This window comes from Hemicordylus capensis, chromosome 10, assembly GCF_027244095.1.
Source record: "Hemicordylus capensis ecotype Gifberg chromosome 10, rHemCap1.1.pri, whole genome shotgun sequence".
In the NCBI taxonomy this organism is placed as follows: Eukaryota; Metazoa; Chordata; class Lepidosauria; order Squamata; family Cordylidae; genus Hemicordylus; species Hemicordylus capensis.
Genome location: NC_069666.1, coordinates 7,608,721 through 7,629,796, shown reverse-complemented (window position 1 = coordinate 7,629,796; position 21,076 = coordinate 7,608,721). Strand labels below are relative to the sequence as shown.

Below are 21,076 nucleotides of genomic sequence, written 5' to 3'. Positions count from 1 at the left end.
GTCCCAGTACCAATCTCTGGGTCCCCAGTACCAATCCCTCCAAAGATTACTCCATGGAGCAGTGTTTCCCAGCCATGGTTCTCCAGATGTTGCTGAACTACAGTTCCCAGCACCCTCAGCTACAATTTATGGTGTCTGGGGATTATGGGAGTTGTTGTTCAACAACATCTAGAGGAACCCTGGCTGGGAACCACTGCCGTGGAGACGGGAACAATTTGTCCGTTGTGACCCTAACCCTTTTCACTCCTTTCTCAGCCTAACCCTTTTCTCTGTGCCAAAACGACTGCCATTTGGGGGGATAGGGAAAAAGAAGGGGTCAGAGAAACACAGAGAAAGCTGCAAGTGAGGCCTATTTCCATTTCTGGCCGGGGGAGGGGGGCGTTGCCAAAAACACTGTGAACCTCAATCTCCTGAGATGGTACCAATGGCCAAAGGAGATGGGCCTGGCTCATGGACTAGTGATGGGAAGAAGCCTCTTAAATGCTCATCCTCCGGCAGGCATCATTAAGGACATACAAATCACCTCCCAGGCCTTTCTAAACAGAGCATGCGAGTTGGGGAGGCAGCCCTTGGGTGCAGGCATCTTGTGGAGCCAAAGTGATTCATCTCAGACTCTTTTGAGGTAGCAGACTCTTCACTTCTCTTCCCCAGCCCACACACCTCTTCATTTGCATAGGCAATTGGCAGCTTCTTAATGGCTCCTTAGGAATGCTGAAAACCGTGGGATGGAAACAAACCTAACGGAGCAGAGTTGGGGAGAAGGAGCTAGTCGGGGGGAAGGGAAGGATCACCTGTTGCACATTGATGCTACTCGGATCAAGTTGATTTCAGAATTATGGGCCATAAACCCAAGCAGATTCTTAAAATGAACTATAAAGAAAATAAAACACCCAAGGGATCTGGGGCTTAGTTTTGATCTTAAAATAATATGAAGTCGGTAGCTTTGGGGAGAACCAGTTCATCCAGTTCTGGCTATCTCAAGCAATTGTGTGTCTCACCTGTTTTCCCAGTGCATGTCTTAGTAATCTTGTGTTAAATTTCCATTGGAAATATCGGGGTCCTTTCCCCCGGCTTAGAGCAGATGCTCTGGCAGGTTTGGTGGTTCATGCCAACTGTGCCTGCTGAGAATTAGAACTGGAAGATCACAGACCTTAATATAGATTTTCCCAGCCGGTAATGCATGGAGTAATGGTTAGTAGGGATGTGCAAATCGATTTGGGCACAAAATGATTTGTACCCGAATCTGGCTGATTTGGGTGATTTGTAGACAGAACAAATCACCCCTGTGCTCAGTTGCCCAGGATGGCCCAGAGCGAGTGGAGGTGTAATGCACATAGGGTGCCAGCCACCCCCAGAAGAACGACAAGCCCATGGGGCACTGGGTTTTGTTGTTTTCAATGTCTAAGGTGAGTTAGTGGAGTTATGGGGCTGATCCTCCACCGCAGCGGGTGCTGGGTGGTGCTGGGTGGCTGGGGAAAGCTTTCAGGTGAGATGGTTTTACCATTAAAGGTGCCTCCCACCTTCCCCACTGGTGGTGCCTGCACCAGCTGCCCCTGGGCCTGAGTCAACAGTCTGGGCTTTGTCTCATCCTATAGCTTTGCTAACTCTGACTTGGCTTCTCAGTTTGAGCCGCTTGCCACTCAGGAACCGGCTGAGCTTTAGGACTGCCCACCCTCACTCAACTTCTTGCCTCCAGAATACCAGGAATGCCTCACTTCTGCATGGGTCATTAGAGCACAGAGATCACTTCTGAATCATTTTGCATTCCCATCCTTACTGCCCCCTCCTCGCTTGCCTTCCCGTTACTGCCAGAAACCACAGCGCCTCACTCTCTCACTCAGCAAACTCCGGAGTGATTGATTGACTGGTGCAGCACAAATGTTCAGCTTCCTTGTCCTGAAATACATAATGATCCTCTCCAGAGCCAAAGATGCGAATTGTAAATTGGCTTTACAAAGAGGGGAAAACAAAAGGCTGTTTTCGTGGGGAGGCTTGTTTGACTCTGCAGTTTGCCTCCAGTGCCTTTGGCAACACACGTTTCTCTAGGTGATGCCCAGTGCTGCACACAGGCCTGAAGATTTGTGCTCAGTGGATTGTGCTATTTCTGAAAGCATCCCCAGTGCTCGATATTGCAATCTGAGCAAGAGGACTTCTGTTGCTTCTTGGGGATTGAACTGCAATTCATCTGAGGTCCAACTCACACCATTTGCCTGCCATTTGTGAACTTTCAGCACAATTTGGGGGTTGGAGGTAGGCAGGTAGGAGAACTGTTCCTATACTGCTTTTCAACAGAATGTTCCAAAGTGGCTTACATAGAAAAATAAATAATTAATAAATAAGATGATTCCCTATCTCCTAAGGGCTCACTTTGCTTTGCTTTGCTTTCTTAGGAACATAGGTACATAGGAAGCTGCCATATACTGAGTCAGACCATTGGTCTATCTAGCTCAGTATTGTCTACCCAGACTGGCAGCGGCTTCTTCAAGGTGGCAGGATCATTATGTATCTTGGAGATGCTGCCAGGGAGGGAACTTGGAACCTTCTGCTCTTCCCGGAGTGGCTCTATCCCTTAAGCAGAATCAGAGTACACACAATCCAGCTCTCGACGTCAATATATTATTCTGAAAATAACTCAACAGTAGCAAATGACCTTATGAGGCAACTTACAAGGTAGTTTAGTAACTTACCAAGCAATTCTCTTTCAGCATAAAATACTGACCGTAATACTGACCTAACTTGCAAGGCTGTTGTAAGGATTTAAGCAAAATAATATACATGAACCACTTTGAACATTTCAGAGTTCTATACACACTATTTTATTAGACTTATTTATAATGGTAATACTTTCCCTCTCATACTGAATGGATATCATTGCACTAATCCAGCCTCAAGAGCTTAATATTTTTGCTTCTGGATTATTTCCCTCCTCTTTATTATTTCTTCTCATTAGAAAACTACTTGGTGTCCTTATGATTCATCTGTCAACACACCACCCAGACATTAATAATTACTCCTGAGTGTACAAAAGAAGAGGTGCATTATAACTAATGTATTGCATGCTGCCCATTTATATTGCATAATATTGCTCCAGTTCTCCTGCGAAATTAATCAGCCAGAGTGCTAAAGCCATCCAATATTCAGTGTTTATTTCCTCCTTCAAAAAAAAAGCACATTATAAATCACTTACCAACTCCTGTTAATTGCATAGCTTAGGAGCACAGCCCAGAGTTAGTAACAGAGTCTCATGGTGAATACTGCAGAGCCCATAGACGTCAACTGCATTTTGATAGCTCAGGTGTTTTCTTTCTTAGTAGTCTCCCAGGTCTATAGCAATGGCTAAACCAATAATATTTAATTAATATATGTATCCGTTCAGCATAGGGCTCAGCTTAATGCTCACAACTACGTAGTAGTGCTCCTGATCTAGGTGCCCGTTCCCCATTCCCAGGTTTCTGATGAAATGCAAATATTATGCTGTACCTTTGTTCAGATGTCTGTATACACATACATGTTTTTGTGTGAATAACTGTACCTGTGTTTATTTTAATAATGATTATTGTAAAGGTAAAGTGTGCCGTCAAGTCGGTTTCGACTCCTGGCAACCACAGAGCCCTGTGGCTGTCTTGGGTAGAATACAGGAGGGGTTGACCATTGCCATCTACTGTGCAGTATGAGATGATGCCTTTCAGCATCTTCCTATATCACTGCTGCCTGATATAGGTGTTTACCAGCAGGGATTTGAACCAGCAACCTCTGACTTGCTAGTCAGTTCATTTCCCCACTGCACCATTAGGTGGCTTAACTATGACTGTACCTGCGATCATTTCAGGTACAGGCCTCCTGAAATGCAGGATGCAGATAGGATAGGATAGGAAATGTCCTGCTGTGCCTGTGTTGAGTATAAAGTGTGAACACTGTGTACATGGTACACAGATTGTGAGAGTGTTGAACAGAACATGTGAATAGGGTTTTTGACTGTCAGCAGTTCTGCATGAGCCTCCTTTGGTCATCCCATGCTATCTTAGATCCTTTAAAAAATCCTTAATCTCTCATTCAGATTCTTTCCTAGTCTTTTCCACATTCAGTTGTTCTTCTCTCTGCTTATGCATCCACCTGGTGCATTAGAATAACACAAAGAAGGGAGAAATCTGGTCCCAGAAATGATCTCCCTCTCCCGCAATCCCCTGGAGGGACGGCGCCTCCTTGCAGATGTTTCAAGAGCTATGCAAACATCAGGGCTTCAGAAGCACGCCAAGTCTTTAATCTCCCTTGTTCTGCTCCCATCACCATGGAGTGCATAAGGGCCAACTCATCTTCTAAAGGCTGCAGCTGCAAGTCGCTCATGTGTGGAGCTGCGAGTGGATGGATGCCTCTTGCGAGATAAAGAAAGACCTGAGCCAAGAAAGTGCAAAAAATAGCCCCAATAGAAAAAGCTGCTTATGCAAACAAAGTATATGATTTAAAAGAGGCACTACAAATGTCTTTTAAGTATCTGTCTTTCTTCATCAGGTTGTGCATATGCTGCAATTCAGTGCTACTGTTGGCAGGAAAAAGCAAGAATGGATGAGGCCATAGCTCAGTCGTAGAGAATCATTGTCCATGCAGAAGGTCCTAGGTTCAATCCCTGGCAGCTCTCCAGGTAGGACTTGGAGAGACTTCTGCCTGGAACCATGGAGAGTGACAGTCAGTGCAGACAATACTGAGCTCCATGAACCAATAGGCTGACTCATTTTGTAGCAACTTCCTGTGTTCCTAGGGGATGGGACCATAGTTCAGTGGTAGAGCTCCTGCTATGCATGCAGAAGGTCCCAGGTTCAATCCCTGATAAAAGATTCCTGCCTGGAACCTTGGAGAGCCACTGCCAGTCAGTTTAGACAATACTGAGCTCGATGAACCAATGGGCTGACTCATTTTAAAGCAACTTCATGTTTCTTTTTAGATTGTGAGCCCTTTGGGGACAGGGATCCATCTTATTTATTTGTTATTTCTCAGTTTAAACCACCCTGAGCCACTTTTGGAAGGGCGGCATAGAAATTGAATGAATGAATGAATGAATAACTTCCTTCCTGTGTTCCTAGGGGGTGGGACCATAGTTCAGTGGTAGAGCATAGCCTTTTTGCAGGTGTGCTTGTTTTCTGGATAAAGGGAGTGGGGTCCATCCAGTCCCTCTCCCTCTCCCATCTACAGATAGAAATGGTCCACTCCAGGTACTCTCTGACGACATGATCTGAAGACCAACGATGACCTGAAGATGAGCAATGATCCCCTGGCCAAATGGCCCACTGGTACCATGGTAGATTTCTTTGCAGTTAGATTGACCCGGACTTTGCTGTGCTTCATTCTCCCTGTGCAGGTCGGTGGACACACCATGCTACCCATCCGTTGGATGCCTCCTGAGAGCATCATGTACCGGAAGTTCACGACGGAGAGCGACGTCTGGAGTTTCGGGGTGATCCTCTGGGAGATCTTCACATATGGGAAGCAGCCCTGGTTCCAGCTCTCCAACACAGAGGTACCACACCTAGAGGGCTGCAGAGAAATCACAGCCTTGTGTAACAAGGGGACAGTATTGTTCAAAATGTGGGTAGGGGCACCAAGGGTATTGTGGGGCCTGAGACAAGGCATCAAATGTTGCCTTCTCCCACACCCCTGCTGTGGGACAGTCCTCTTTCAAAACCAATCCTTGCAAGCATCGGAAGTGGCACTGGGAGGAGGAAGGGTTGCCAACAACCTCCTCTTCTCTTCATGTGCTTCTTGCAAGCTTTGTATGGAGTGTGAGGAGAGAGGCTCTGGACAAATCTTGCAAGGGTCAGATCAGTCCCAAAGAGCTGCTCTGATAGCAGGAGGGGGGGCATCTTGCCATCTTGCTGCCACCCCAATTATCTGCCACCTGAGGCAACCACCTCACTTTGCCTCATGAAAGGGCCGCCCCTGTTTGTGGCTTTTTTGTACCTCTTTTTTTTTTAATCCTCTGCTTGCAGCCACAGCTGACAGACTGCGGAGATCTAGGGGAAGCGAGGGGAGATCCTCATAATACACCGCACACTTGAGTGATGCATTATGGGGTTTCCGGGGGCTGGGATGACACATCCCAGCCCCCGACCCTCTCTGCTGCCTGGGACAGTGGGGAATCGGGGAGCGGGCCCAGCAATGGCAGAGCGATTGTCTGCGGGGAAGGTGAGTTTAACCAGCCTCCCCCGCAGCCCACCCTCAAGCCCTACTAATTGGATCCATCACCCATTGTTCAAGGGTTGGAGGAGAGAGGCAATTTCAGCTACTCCGATTCTACCCATTGCAAATGCCACAAGTTTCAGCACCGAGAAGATGCTGCCGGTCAGGACTGCGGGGTGGGGGTTTGGGTGGGGTGAATCCACGGTAAGGAATGATCAGAACCAGGAAGCTCTTGAGCTGCGTTCAGGTGCCTCAGCAGAAACATCTTGCAAAGAATATAGGAAGGCTCAGCAGGGGGTGCCGAAGATGAGGCACAAGATGCATTGCTTGAGCTGCATGTGGGGAAATTTGCTCATATTTATCCTCCTGTGTGTCTAATGGATTTTCAGAAACGTCGCCTTTTTTTAATGAGAAATGTGCATTTTTTGCTTTCCGGACATAGATCCCTTAATTAAGTGAGTTTCAGACAGCAAAGAAATCCAAGGTGTTCCTTCCCATGCCGAATGCACGCCCATCTCTGCACTCACCGAGGCCTGCCCCTGCCATATCACAGCATGCGCAGACCCACACTTTGCAAGCAAACACTTCACACGGGTCATATGAATCAATCTGGCTGGGAGGGAAATACACACTCAGGAACTGGTGGGTGTTTTCAGTTCCTTCTCAGATCTCGCACAGAAACATAAGAAGCTGCTGTATATTGAGTCAGACCCTTGGTCCATTTAGCTCGGGACTGTCTACATTGACGGGCAGTGGCTCTCCAAGGTTTCAGGCAGGAGCCTTTCCCATTCCTCACTAGAGGCTTCAGGAACTGAACCTGGGACCTTTTGCATGTAAAGCAGCTACTTTACAATAGAGCTATGGCCCCATCCCCTAAGGGGAATATAGCTTTCATTGCTCACATGAGGTTAACCTGCTTAGCAAATTCATGCTCACTACCACGAGACCAGATTTTCTCCCCTAGAAATAGGAACATGGGAAGCTGCCATATACTGAGTCAGACCCTTGGTTCATCTAGCTCACTATTGTCTATACAGACTGGCAGTGGCTTCTCCAAAGTGGCAGGCAGGAATCTCTCTCAGCCCTACCTTGGAGATGCTGCCAGGGAAGGATCTTGGAACCTTCTGCATGCAAGCAAGCAGGTGCTCTTCCCAGAGTGGCCCCCCCATCCCCTAAGGGGGATATCATATATGAGGTGCCCCCTTTGCTAAGCAGGGTCTTCCCCAGTTTGAATTTGAATGGGAGACCACATGCATGAACACTGTAAGATATTTCTTGTAGGGGATGGGTGGCCCCTTTGGGAAGAGTGCCTGCATGCTTGCATGCAGAACGATGGATTACTGCCAAGTGTGGCCAGGGCAGAGAGGCTGCTGAGCTCATCCGCCACTGGATTCTGCAGCTCCCTGCCCACCAGCCAATCCATGACCCCCTTTCACTGCGGCTGCTGGCTTGCTCCCTTTGTCAGCCATGATGCTGTATAATTATGGCACTGCCCCAGCAAGCATTATTCCTGGGATGGGCTCGTGCCAGGGTGGTGAAGTCATGATAATGTGTCACAGCTGGCAAAGGGAAGCAAGCCGGCGGCAACGGCAGTGGTGAATGGAGTCTTGGGTTGGCTCTTCATGACCACAGGCAGCGACTGTCCCAGCCCTGCCAGCAGCATTCGGAACCGGGCTGCCTGCAGGACTCACCTCCTCTGTTGTGTCTTCCAGGTCATTGAGTGCATCACCCAAGGCCGTGTCTTGGAGAGGCCCCGGGTCTGTCCCAAGGAAGTTTACGACATCATGTTGGGCTGCTGGCAGAGGGAGCCTCAGCAACGGCTGAATATCAAGGAGATCTACAAGATCCTCCACGCTCTGGGCAAAGCCACACCAATCTACCTGGACATCCTTGGCTAGCAGCGGCCACTTTTCAGAAATCGTTGCTCTGTTCCTCCTCCTCCTCCCCCCCCCACCTCTCCCTTGACCTCAAGCCAACATATTCATATAAACTCAAGTGCCTGCTACACATAGAACACTGAAAGGAGAAAGAAAAAGAAAAGACTGATTAAACAGAACGACTCCAACGACCAACCTGTAAAGCAGTTGGCTTATATATATATATGTCTAGAGATAATATATAGAGAGAGATATACCTTCCACACTAGGAGCTGCTGTTACGGAACATTTTAAATGTTGCGAGCAGAAATGAGAGGGGAGAAAGAGAGAGAGAGAAATATCTCCACAGTATTAAACACAATTGCAAAAACAAAAACTTTATCTCAAGGTGTGGAAGTATGTATCCTACTGCACTCTTACAGATCCAGTTGTTGGACAGAGCTCAATCCTCTTTTGGGAATGCTGAAAGAGAGTCCCACAAGGGGAGCAATAGCTGGAAAGACTGGAACGGGATGGAGTCTGCACTCGGTGAACCTGGTACAGAACTGGTGAGGCCTGGGGCCAGGTCAGAGGCCATGCTTCCTGGGGAACGTCCTTCAACTGATACCACCCAGTTTCCAACTCTTTTGCCTCCTACCTTTAGCATCTGAGGACAAATGCTGTCCTGAATCAGCCCCACCCTAAGACTGCTGATCCTTACAAATATGTAGACTCCGACGTTTGGGGAACATACACAGTTCACAAGGATCATATCGCCTACGGGTAAAAACAAAAAACCAACTGCAATCTGAAAACAGCCACTGGACCACAAGGAAATGAGAATAACCACAACATTTTTCTTATCTCTCAACTGCAGTGTTTTTGTTTTGTTTTGTTTAAAGCAACAACAACAGAGTGCTGAGGACAAGAGTAGCTGCCTGTGAGAGCCATACGGCTAAAAGGCCTATGATGAGCAGATCCTGGCTGAGAAGTTTTGGATATTTCCACTGGAATCACCTTCCATTTACACAGAGATCCAGCATTTACAACTGTGACCTCAAGGCAGCCAAGGGTTCCGAATGGGGTGACTCAGAAGCCATGATTTCAACAGAGGTGGTCTGGGGAGAAGGAAAGCCCACCCAGTCCTACACACACACACACACACACACACACACACACACGCACACACACAGAGGCCAAATTTGTCTCTTTTCTTATTGCTGTTCATGATAATTTATAATTCACTTTTCCATGTACAAAGACTTGACGGCCCTTTGCTTGTCCAGCCTCCCGACAATCCTGTGTGGCAGGTAACGTCTGTTCTCGTTTTGCACACCTTGGAGGCTTAAAGCCAAGAGAAAGAGAGACTTGTCTGAGTGTTGCACAGGGAGTTTGTGGCGAAGCACAAAGTTGAACGTGGATCATGCCCAGTCAGTTTCCATGCCCACCATGCCCTGGTTCACCCTGCCTCTTCAACAACTTCAGTGTGGGATAGGTTTTCCTCTGTAGCCCAGCCTCAATTTGGCTGATATAACAACTGTAGGGTAGGGCCCGGATAACCCCCTGCCTGTCCTCTTATCCTTCCTTCCCTCCCTCCCTCCCCAGCCCATTTATCTCCCCCCCCCCCGGTTTGCTATCTTGTAACATATGCCCAACGGGCCTGGTGGAGAAAGGAAAGCCAGAGGGCCATCGAGAAAGCTAGAGACGTTTCAACAGCACCTGCCCCCTACGTCTTCCTCTCTCCTTCCGGTTGACATTCTTCTCACGTTGGCAGTCCCCTGGAAGGATTGATGCATCTGCTTTCGAGTTGCTGCGAACGCTCCACGGCTGAAGAATAGCTCCACAGGCAGCAGAGGGTGGGGGATGCGAAAGAAGTGCTGGGGCACGGGCGGGGGGAAGGAGGCTCAGTGAGCAGCCAGAGTGGCCAGCCGTGCATCCCAATAAGTCCAGAGCCTTGGCTGAGAGAGGAGGAGAGCAAGCGGGGCCTTCCTTGCCACCCCGCCCTCTGACGAGGGGTTGGAATCCAGAGGAAAGAGGGTGGCACCTTTCAAGGTCTGGGGCATAAACCATTTCTGGGTTGCGTCTTCTTCGGTCTCAATCAGGGACAAAGGGCAGGATGTGCCACTCAGCAGTTGCTGCTGGGAAGAGTAGTGTCTGGGCAGCCAGAAGTTCCTGGAGCTGCTGTCAAATCAGCGGCTTAAGACAGTGTCCTTCCTTATAAGGCCTGGAGGCCAGAGTGGTGGCCTCTGTGTGGATCCCTGGCTAGTTGTGCATTGAGCCTGTGTGAGACTTCAGCCATAGCTGAATCCCCTGCACAATCCCACCGGCTGTATGTGGAGGTGCCTGTTCCCACCAGGCAGTGCTGGGCAAAGCCCAGCACCTTGGGAGCGAGGCTTCTTCAAGGGAAACTGAGCCCTCTGGAGCACCACCTTGGAAGAGAGGCACAGAGTGCTGGGAAGTGTCGCCCTTCTCAGAACTTCCCTCCTCGAGCTCCTGAGAGAGGGCCCCGTCTCTCTGAAAGGCCCCTCCCGGCACTGAGAAGAGCACAGTGCTGTGCCTCAGTGGAGTCTCAAAGATGGCAGGCTCTTTTGGCTCCGCATGCCCGCTTGTCTGCAGTGCTGCTTATCTCTTGCTTTCGTGCTTAGAGTGGAGATGAGGGGGTTCTGGGAAATGGGGGAAGGAGAGTCCTGGGATCTGAAGACCTGGTGCAAAGGTCGTGATGGGGCTTGTGGTGTGCCTGCAACACAGACTGAAACAATTCCAACAGGTATTCCTTCTCTCAGGGAATCCTGACCACTGTCGTGCTGTCAAGGGAACTAGAGATCTCACAGAAGAGTCTCCCCGCACCTCCACTCAGTGATAATTCCCAGGATCCCTTGGAGGAAAAGTGACGACACTTGAAAGTGGCATAACATTTATATCAGTTTGTATAGTGTGCAAATACCCGTCATGTGTCTTTTTGCTCCTTCGGCTTACCTGCTCCCAAATAACTGTAATTTCATTGAGGATGTATTTGTATATTGTTTCTTTCTTGCTGGACTAAGAGGGGATTAAGGTGGCCCCCCAAGGAAACAGTCTGATGAATTCTACAGTTCTAGCACTGAAGGGTCTGGGCACAACTGGGGAGAGAAATGGGAAGATAAAGAGAAACCATTGTCGCCTTAGTTCACCTTCCTTGTGGCTTATTTTTGTTGTTGTTGCAATGCCTGTATGCTCAGGGTAGATGTCGTGAGTGGAGTCGCTCACCATGAAACGGGAGGTGTGAAAGGTTCTAGGGTTATCCAGCAAGAGGGAAACCATTGTAGTTAATAGTTTTTATCATTATTGACTGATATCCAGACTAACATTGCACACACCAAAAAGGTTTCATGCACAGAAGGGGAATTTCTTTTTCCAATTTCCCCTTTCCTCTGCAGCCTTCTGTGCCTTCCAAAAATATATCCCCGAGGAATGCAGGACCATCAGGGGCATATTTTGAGGGGCCACCGAGGGCAGAAGGATGGTGGGATCAGTGAAAATGTGCAAGTGAGACATTTTTGGCACACAATATTAGCCTGGAAGGCAGCCAATATTTATTATTGATACAGCACCATCATGGGACATGGTGCTTTCTAGAGTAACAGAGGAAAGATAGGTCACTGCTACCAATGACCTTATAATCTATTTTTTGACAGTCCAGGAAGGAATAAAAGGAGGAAGAGAGAGATTATTGTTGTGAGCAAATTCAGTTTGGACACATGCTGACTTCATTTGAAATTGGAGAATTCTTGCCTACTGGATCAGGTTGGGGGTGCTTCCCAATAACAATCATTGTAGATTACCCCTTCCCCATTCTCCTAAAAAGCTCGTAACATTTGTAAAATGACAATATGATGGACCTCTAAGATGTAGATGCATATTTAGAGCTCCTAAGTTCATGCATAGTCATCCTCTATGAAGATCTTCTTTCCCCCAAGGGTCCATAATCACCCAGTCTGTTTATTTTCCTCCACATTACCTCCATTCATAATCTCAGTTTCTCACCACATCTCCACAGCTTTATTGCAAACCAGAATTGCCCTTTCTTGTATGCTTGTGGGTTCTGAAGGTTGTTGAGTCTGCTGTTGTGTGCTGTGCATAAAACTGAACTGAGGGCACATCTTAGGGCTAAAGGACACCATGATTAGGATGGAAATGACCTGAGAGGAATGGGACGTTGCTGTTTATTCAGCAACATAGCACTCCCAAGACAGATATTCTGACTGTCACACTACCCTATTATTAGCTGCACCAAGAGCAGTTGTGTCTATAAACATAAAAAGAAAAATCACCCCTCAAAGCCTAGTTTGAGTGAATGTTTGGTCAAGAACATGGCAAAGTGAGATCCTGCGATGCTAATTTATTTATTTATTTATTTATTTATTTGAAAAAAGGCTCGTGTGCTTGTTGCTTAAAGAAAAGTCAGTGTCGACGTCAAATAATAATAATTCAGCAGTCAAACCAAAATGCAGCATTTGGACAGAACAGCCAACTTCTGGGACTACTGAAACTGTTCTTGAAGAGCGAAGTTTTCGCCATGCAACTAAAGGTGAACAATATGGGGGTGCCAAAGAAATGGGGCCTGCACCAAAAAGGTCCCACTTTTTCTGGATGCCTGTGAGGCTTCAGATGGACCAGGCCTCAGGTGATGTGGGGAGGTGTGTACAGGAGAAGGTGGTCCTTCCGATCTCTGTGTCCTCAGCCATTTGTGTCTCACATTGTATTCAAGCCAGTATTGGAGTGTTTATGTTGTCAACAGGGTCTGTTGTCGTTTGGGGCATTACAAAAGCATCAAGAGATTTGCTGGCATCTCTTTGGAGGAGTTTGGTTTTAAATGAAAACCTAAGCATCCCTTTACCCACTGTGGACTGTCTGGTGGTAGTGAGCTTGTGCAAATCTGTCGTTTTATGAAGATCTGGGAAGATTGTGCTGACAGTAGAAACCCCCGGGTACGATAAAATGGACCTGGCTTCCTCTGAATCAAGGTTTTCATGCTGAGTTAGGCATTCAGTAATGTGAAGCTTTACCATTCTTTCCCCATTTGGATGAGTTTCCACCTCCAGAGGCCTTGCAGATCTGAATTACCAATACGTTCCATGGACAGCACCTAGTTCAAGATTAAGCTGATAACTCAGCTCTTCTTTTTCCAGTTGCTAGCCTTTGCTATATCTAAACTTTGATGAGCCCCTCAATAGAAGTCATTAGTGGATCACCAAAGCTAACTCTTCCAGGCCTCTGCCTCTCTGCCTGGTAACGGGAAGCTCCCAGCTGAGATTTGCCTACGGCAAAACAGCATCTTTCATTCCAACTGAACCCACCTGTTGCAAAATGGCACCTTGCATTCCAGCTGCCATGTCCTCCTTGCTTTGCCACTTTGGTAGGAGAAAGAAATGCTTAACACCAGAGGTTTCCCCATCTCCAGAGTTCAACACTCATCCCTCCCACCCCCAACACTCATCCCTCCCACCCCCAATCTCTCTAAGAGATGTTGTTGACTACAACTCCCAGAATCCCAAATCAGAAGCCATTCTAGCTAGGGATTCTGAGAGTTGTAGTCAAAAACATCTGGGAATCCCTCTTAGAGGGAACACTGACCACCCACCCCCAGACACACACACCGAGTTTAGCTTGTCAGGGGCAAAACCTTCTCTCCTTCCTGCCCCCTAGTGCTCAGAGTGAGTACTGTTATGATTCCATCCCAGGAACGCTTAGTCAGGAAGTTTCCCCAGGCTCCTGGTGCCTGGAATGCTGCTGTAGCATGCCAGGCCTCAAGAAGCAAGGGAAGGAGAGAGCCCCCCCCTACACACACACACACACACACACACACACACACTGCTGCCACTAGGGCAGCCACCACAACCACTAGGTAAGGAGGTTTAAGGGCTTGTAGAAGAATGGCAGTTATGAGCAAATTGGGAACTGGGAGGAGATCAGAAGCATTTTCCACTGTCACTTGCAACTGCTGGCTGCATTCCAAAGTGGAGTTCGCCTATGATGGCATCCTATTAAAATAATAATAATAAAAAGTTAAAACCACTAAGACAGTAATCTCCCTCTAAACTGTACATAGTGAGCAGTAAGCCCGTCCATCAAACCATTTTAGAAACACAGATGACCTCATCCCTTCAGGAACTCAAATGCCTTTACAAGAGGAAGGTATTGGTGAGTCATCTAAAATGTGCAAGAGAGCAGATCAGGGCTGCTTGCCTAGGGAGGTGTTCCAAAGAGAGGGTGCCACCATGGCCGAAGGAAAACAAAGGAACATCTTTGGGCAGTGTGATGCTTGAGGAGGAGCGTATTGCACTGAAGTTGCATTGCAGTGGTGATATCTGGAATTGTGGCTACAGTTGGCTTGATTTTATTCTTGCAAAATCCTGCCTTTGGTTTGTTGAGTGACCAGGGAAGACATTTGAATCATGGGGTATACTTAGCCCTGCCTCTCCCTGTTCATCTCAAGACAGCCACTCAACAGGAGGGACCACTTTGGAAATGCAACTATGTCTGAAGAATAGTATATTCAGCAACTGCACTAAGAAGCTTCCACACCACTATAAAATGTCATGTGTGGATTGTGCATTATGGGGTGTGGTCTGCCTTTGACCACCACTGAACTAAGAAATGCCAGTTAGCTTAGTATTGAGTCCTGGGTGTTGTCAAGAGTGGAAGAAACTAAGCAAAACAAACAAGAAATTGCCCCTACCCAAAATGTGTGCTCTTTGGAGCTTCTGGAAAATCTGGCTGTAATCCTGGGCAAACAATAAAGGGAAGAAAGACAAGAAGCCAAGGCTGTAATCAAAGTGAAGGAGATTTTTATCCAAGGGAGAAAGCAGAACAGGCAAAAATTGTGCTCAGATGCTACTTTTTCTGGTATGAAATGCAAGCTGCAGCAATAAAGTCTGAGTGATGTTGACCATTCAAGAGCCGGAAAGAAAATCCATTGCAAAAGGCTGCTCTCTCTCTCTCTCTCTCTGGGGAAAACAAAAGGGGGTCTGTCTGCTGTGTCCTGAACATGGGCTTTGTGGTTGGGCTTTAGCAAGATTGCCGATGGTGAAACATACAACCCTGAAATCCCGGCTTGGTAGGAGAATGAAGGCGGTATTAATTTTTAAATGTGGGTGTCAATCAAATGTAATGTACTTGTCATTTCTTTATACGTGGTACAGTCTATTAAGGATTTACTGGGCAGCTTTATTAAGGCTACATATTTTTATAACAAAGTGTTGCTCTCCCTTGTTTCTGCACCAATTCAGAGCCAAGAGGGAGAGACTATGTCTGAAGCTGACGGCACCTTACCTGGCGCTGTTGGTCCAGGGTTCCTTTGTTCTTCTGGTACGTTGCCTTTTCCTGCGGTGGAGCCTCTGGTTCCCCATGCTGCAGAGTCCAGAGAGCTGAAACACAAAAAGCAGACGCATGATATACTGCTTGCTGGACTGGACCACTTCCAAAGGCAGGGAGGGCTCAACCGTTTGAATGCATTCCCTTTATGTATGTTTTTATTTTTATTTTTATTTTACATTTTATATCCTGTTCTTCCTCCAAGGAGCCCAGAGTACTCCATACTTGAGTTTCTCCTCACAACAACCCTATGAAGTAGGCGAGGCTGAGAGAGAAGTGACTGGCCCAGAGTCACCCAGCAAGTCTCATGGCTGAATGGGGATTTGAACTCGGGTCTCCCTAGTCCTAGTCCAGCACTCTAGCCACTACACCATGCTGGCTCTCTTAAAAAAAAACAAAACCACACACAAAAAAACAACCTCCATGTACATTGAATACTAGTAAGTCACAGAGAAGCAAATAGAACCTTCTTCCCAGGCATGCTAATTTTCTGTGTGGAGGGAATTTGAGCATGGAGGAGCATTAGGTCAAAGGAGCTACAACTTACAGCCTGATATGGTACAGCCCAGATGCAGACTTACCACCTCAGGGACCATTAGGCCTGGAATTACTCAAATTCAAGCGAGCAAGGGTTGGCTTCCAACCAGGTGCAAGGAGGAAGTGGTGGGGAGGATTGTGCAGTGTGGCACACTTCAGACCAGCAACTTTATTGAAATGAATGGAAGAATGCAGGGCTGAGTCCAGGTTGGGGGGTGGGGTGGGCTTTGACAAGGTGATGTCATATCAGCTCCCTCGTCCCCTTCTCTTACCATCACAGCAGATATGGGTTTCTTTCATTTTTCAGTGGGCCAGCAGTCGCAACCATGTTCTAGACCAGGGGTTCCCAGCCTGTGGTACTCCAGACACTACTGTACTACAACTCCCATCATCCCCTGCCACAGTAAATTGTGGCTGAAGATGATGGGAGTTGTAGTTCAGCAACATATGGAGCACCATGGGTTAGGAACCCCTGGTCCAGATACTTCTGGACTACAACTCCCATCATCCCTGGCTACTGGCCATTGTGATGGAGGATAATGCATGCCAACAATGCCTGGAGGGCCACTATCTGAGACTTGCGTTCTAGGTGGGGCTGCCTTGCACCTTCCTCCCCCCAACTTAATGCTCCATCATAGGGGCATGATGCTACAACAAAGGTGTCTTCTGATGACACCAGCCCTGAAAGAAGGCACTGATGGTTGGAAGCCAGGTCTATATGCCTGATATTTTAGGGGAGAAGGAGATCACCCTTTTCTTCCCCCCCCTCCCCCCCCAGTCATTCTGTTTATGACTGTGTGTTCCATTCCAGTAAAATGGGACACACTCATATTTCTCAAAAATGACAGAACAAAAACCATCATCACCACAAAAACAAACAAACAAAGCCCTCCTTGCATATCGGGAGAAGAGCGAATCAGTACCATTGCAACGGAAATGTTTCCAAAGTTGAGTTTGAAAGAGAATTCCAGGGATCTTTCTGAGGAGGAACAAGGGAGAATTTCCGCCAGTGTTTCTCCATGTCCCTGGCAATCAGGGCCTCTTCTGCAGGACCCTTTGAACCCTGTAACTCCTGACGCCACATGAACATTTATGACTTCAGGCAGTGGGGAACGAAACAGTTTGGGATTCCTTGGATGAGTAAATGTCTCTGCCATTTTTCTGGGCCAATCCCGTATTTGACTCATGGATGCTTTCCCAAGCCGCACAGCAGCTCTCTACTTTGTGACTGTTATAACTTACAGCTGACACAGGAATATAAAACATACCACAGAGAACAATTTCCCTTTACCTCCAGGAGGCAGCCTGGGTTAGGTCATTCTCATCTCTGCCTCCTTTGACACCCCATTGGCCCCTATTTCCGTGGCTGTCTTTGCACCAATTGGAAGACCTTCTTCTTTTCCTACCCGGCTCTTTCTTCTTAAACAACTGGCCTTAGCTGCATTTGGTGGAGGTGGGAAACAAAATAAGGTCTAATAAGAAGCAGCAACCTCAGTCTGGGGTGCCTCAACCACCTCCAGGATTTCCCTGTGGGGTCCAATCTCTCAGAGAAAACAAAGCGAATGAGCCCATGGCCCGAACAGCAGCAGCTCTTCTGCAAGGGGTGTGTTTCATCACTGAAACGACTGACTTCTTAGCAGGAGCCGACTACAATGCTTCTGAAAGAAATTGGAGCAGTGGGAGGTCAGAATGTGATCTCGAGCTCGCTTCTCCGCTTCTTCTGGTTTCCTACTCCCTGGGAGGTTGTGACATGATGTTTAGCTAGTGAGGAGAGACAACACACACCACTGGAGGAGTCTGGCAGTACAGCTTTTGCTGGATGGTACCAAGCTGTGGCAGTCGGGAAGCGTGAGTTTGAGCTCTTCCTCAAATTCTCTTCCTCAAAACTCTCCTTTTTTCCATATGGAACCGGTCCTCTACGGAAAGGTTCTGCCTTAGGCTGCACAGTCTTGGCTCTGATATGTAAGTACAGAGAACTTGCCTGTTATAAGGCTGTGCACGTGGCCACAATCCCTGGCGGGCAGAGGAATGATGGAACTCCCTGCACACAATCTCCATCTTCTTCCAGGCTCTGCCATTCACCTGATACATGATCGCTGCCCCGGCGAGCAGCAGAACAGGGACTGGAGGGGGAAGTTCTCTGGCATCCCTCCATGGACCATACCAGGAGCACTGGGCATTGGAGGGATCATCCCTCAGCTGGGCGCTCTTGCCGCCTGCCTCTTTATTTTCACACATCCCCAGCACACCTGCGCCCTTAGCTCTGGCTAAATGCCGGGGTAAGAAGTAGGGCTAAGTGGGGCAGGAGCACCAGGATCAGGAGTGATCATGCCGCTCCACACAAGCAACCAAACCCAGGTTGGAGTGCCCTAGCCTGGATTAGGCTGCTGGTGAGAATAGCCTCATTGTGTGCAATGCCCTGGGCCATTTTTGGAAGGGCGGTATAGAAATCAAATAAATAAAATAAAATAAATAATATAATGCAGCACGCCTTGAAGATATATTTCTGTTTGTTAGTCAGCAATAGATTTATATAGATTTATTGTTAATTAATGAGCAAAAATATAATCTGCAAGATGTTTCAGCTTCCGCTTCTTCAGTTGCTCTGATGCAGAATGAAAAGTACAAGGTGTATGTATGTGTATATGTGTGTGTGGAGAGAGAGAGAGAGAGAGAGAGAGAGAGAGAACACTCACGCAGTTTTGTTGTTCTAGCACACAGCTGCACAACTTTGGCCTTCCAGCTGTTTTTGGACTATAGCTTCCATCATCCCCAGTTACAATGGCCAGGGATGATAGGAGTTGTAGTCCAACATCTTCAGGAGGGCCCACGTTTTTCAGCCCTGCACTAGCATAAGGCTGTTGTGCCAGCTAGTTGTGTTCAGTCTGGAGGTTGGCATTCCACACTTGAGTTGCCTCATTGGTTTTGCAGGAAACTCTTGCTCCAGAGAGTGCAGTTCCCCACTCCCCATGGCTGGATGCAGCTGTGCCGTCTTCTTGTGCTAGCACAACTTTGTTTATTGCACAAGTGCTTTGCCATTCTGGATGCCAACCACTGTGTATGTGTACACACAGACACACACACACACACACTTCTGCCAACTAAAGATAACAATAAGCGTCAGATCAAGTGGTTTCTAGCTCACAAAAGCTGATGCCACACTAAATGTCCACTTTGTTAAGGTGCCGTCAAGTTCTTTGTTGCTTTTGTGGCTCTCTCCCATTCTTTTTCTGGCAGAACGTACAAAGCTGCCTGTTGCAAGAGTAACTTGGCCCAAACTTGGCTCAAAGTTTGAGTTGCCTACTAGGATCAAACTTCACTCCACTGCCCATTCCTCCTTTTCCGAATTGCATAAACAAATAATGCTTCTCTTCCTCATTTGACGCCAATTCCTGTGACATCTCCGTGCCCAGCGATCAGACATTTCTGATGAAGTGTGGGTCTTAATGTGAGGTGATTCCCAGGACCACAAACAGTTTGGACTTCAAACTGTGAGAAAATTGGCGCTGAATGAATCCGCACACAAAGCAGAAAACTTTCATTTCCTGCAGCCAAGATGGAATTGACTGTTATATTAAGACTTCAGAAGGAGCACTACCCTGGAGTAATTTCACTGCTGTCAGGCGGTGTTGACATCTAGATTAACCTCTGAGCAGTGAATCTTACAGCCAAGCACATTCTGATGCGTAGGGGACCAAGCCCTTGCAAACTCCACCTGAAGCCACTTGGAGGCCCACCCTCTCTACCCTTCTGGAAAAAAGAGGCCCATGCAGCTTGCCCCGGGAACACGAGACACTGACCTGACCCGAGCAAGGTCCTGCTGGGAAGAAACCTTTTACTCTGCCAAACTGACAAGCATGGATCTCTCTGTTCCTTTCCTCTCCTTCCCATTTAATCCCCTGAAGGTGTTTTATGTCAAGATGATGAACTATTCTTTGCTAGTGACAAGTACTTCTCACTGTGCGTATACAGAAAGCCCAGATGGGCATGATTAAAAGGAGCAGGTCAGCCATTTGAGTGGCAAATGGTTTCTCTCTCCAAGCACCTGTGAATGATGTGGTCTCCAAAGTCTAGCCAGTGAATCAGACCTATGGATGTGCAAAGCTGGTTCGTGAAGCTGAATGGATCTTTCTGTCTTTCCCTGTGCTGGCACTGCATGTTCCTAACACTCAGAAAAGCAGATGTGCTACTTTAGTGCAATTGAGATCTTAATAGTTGATGCACATTCCACGCATAATATTATCCACTTTGGAATTAAAAGCACATAGCATTCCCCTTTCAAAAGCACATACGTCTCTCTAAGCAGTATAATTCAGAGCTAAATCAATACTGCAGACTAGAGGTTTATTATTGTTGCAAAATATTCACCCATCTTGATTTGGTGGTGTAGGCTGTGCTTTCAAAAGGCCTGAACTATTTCCTGATGACCTTTTCTCCATTCTGAGAGTATCCGGCCCTTTTCACAACTGTCGGCTGCTGTTTCAGTAACCCTTTTGGTTAGGGCTCTTTCACCTTAACAGTGTGATGCCAGTCAGTCAGTGATCCCAGAGTGAATGTGATGGTGATGTCATGATAGGGTATAGCCAATCAGATCTGGCTAGATGCTGGAAGCCCAGAGGGCAAATTTAGAGTGAGGGCAAGGCTTTCTGAGCTGGTCATATGGCTGATCCTTGCCAGAAAGAAACCAAGCTATTCAGGGAGTGCTTCCTGAATAGGCAAATGCTTTTGCCCCTTTCAGAGCAGTCTCTGAAATTAAACTGAATACCACAACGAATGCTAGAAGGAAAACTAGCAGGAAAAAGATAAAGAGGAAGAGGGGATGAATGGGTGACCTGAAAGAACGACTAGAACTGGACACAGAAGATATAATCCATGGGTCTAGGGGCCGCAATCTATGGTTTTTGCTGACTGCCAATTCCCCAATTTGAGAAGGCACATGAGGAGAGCAATCTCTGAAAAATTGCTGAAGGCAAGAATGCATTTTCCCACTCATGAAAATGTCAGTGAAAATTCCCCCTTCTTTCTTGGCCTCAAACTATTGACATAATTGTACATGCCATCACTACTCTTCTCCAAGGATCCCTATACTGTCCTCCTCAAGAGTGCTGCTTATTCGGGACACTTATCTGTAATATCCAACATGTGTGAAAGGGTTGCAT

The 21,076-nt window shown here is 47.4% G+C and overlaps 1 protein-coding gene across 7 annotated transcripts in view; it reads left to right on the top strand.

Moving 5' to 3' along the window:
* Positions 1-11,191, top strand: part of NTRK3 (neurotrophic receptor tyrosine kinase 3) — a 364,980-nt gene extending 353,789 nt beyond the window's left edge. For 6 of the 7 annotated variants that reach the window (XM_053272596.1, XM_053272592.1, XM_053272593.1 and 3 more), the window contains 2 exons: positions 5,354-5,512; positions 7,884-11,191. In XM_053272596.1, coding sequence (XP_053128571.1) covers positions 5,354-5,512; positions 7,884-8,069 — 345 coding nt within the window. In that variant the 3' untranslated portion in view covers positions 8,070-11,191. Of the gene's footprint in view, positions 1-5,353; positions 5,513-7,883 lie in introns of those variants that run through there. The other variant, XM_053272598.1, reaches the window with a different exon arrangement.
* The last annotated feature ends 9,885 nt before the right edge of the window (positions 11,192-21,076 follow it).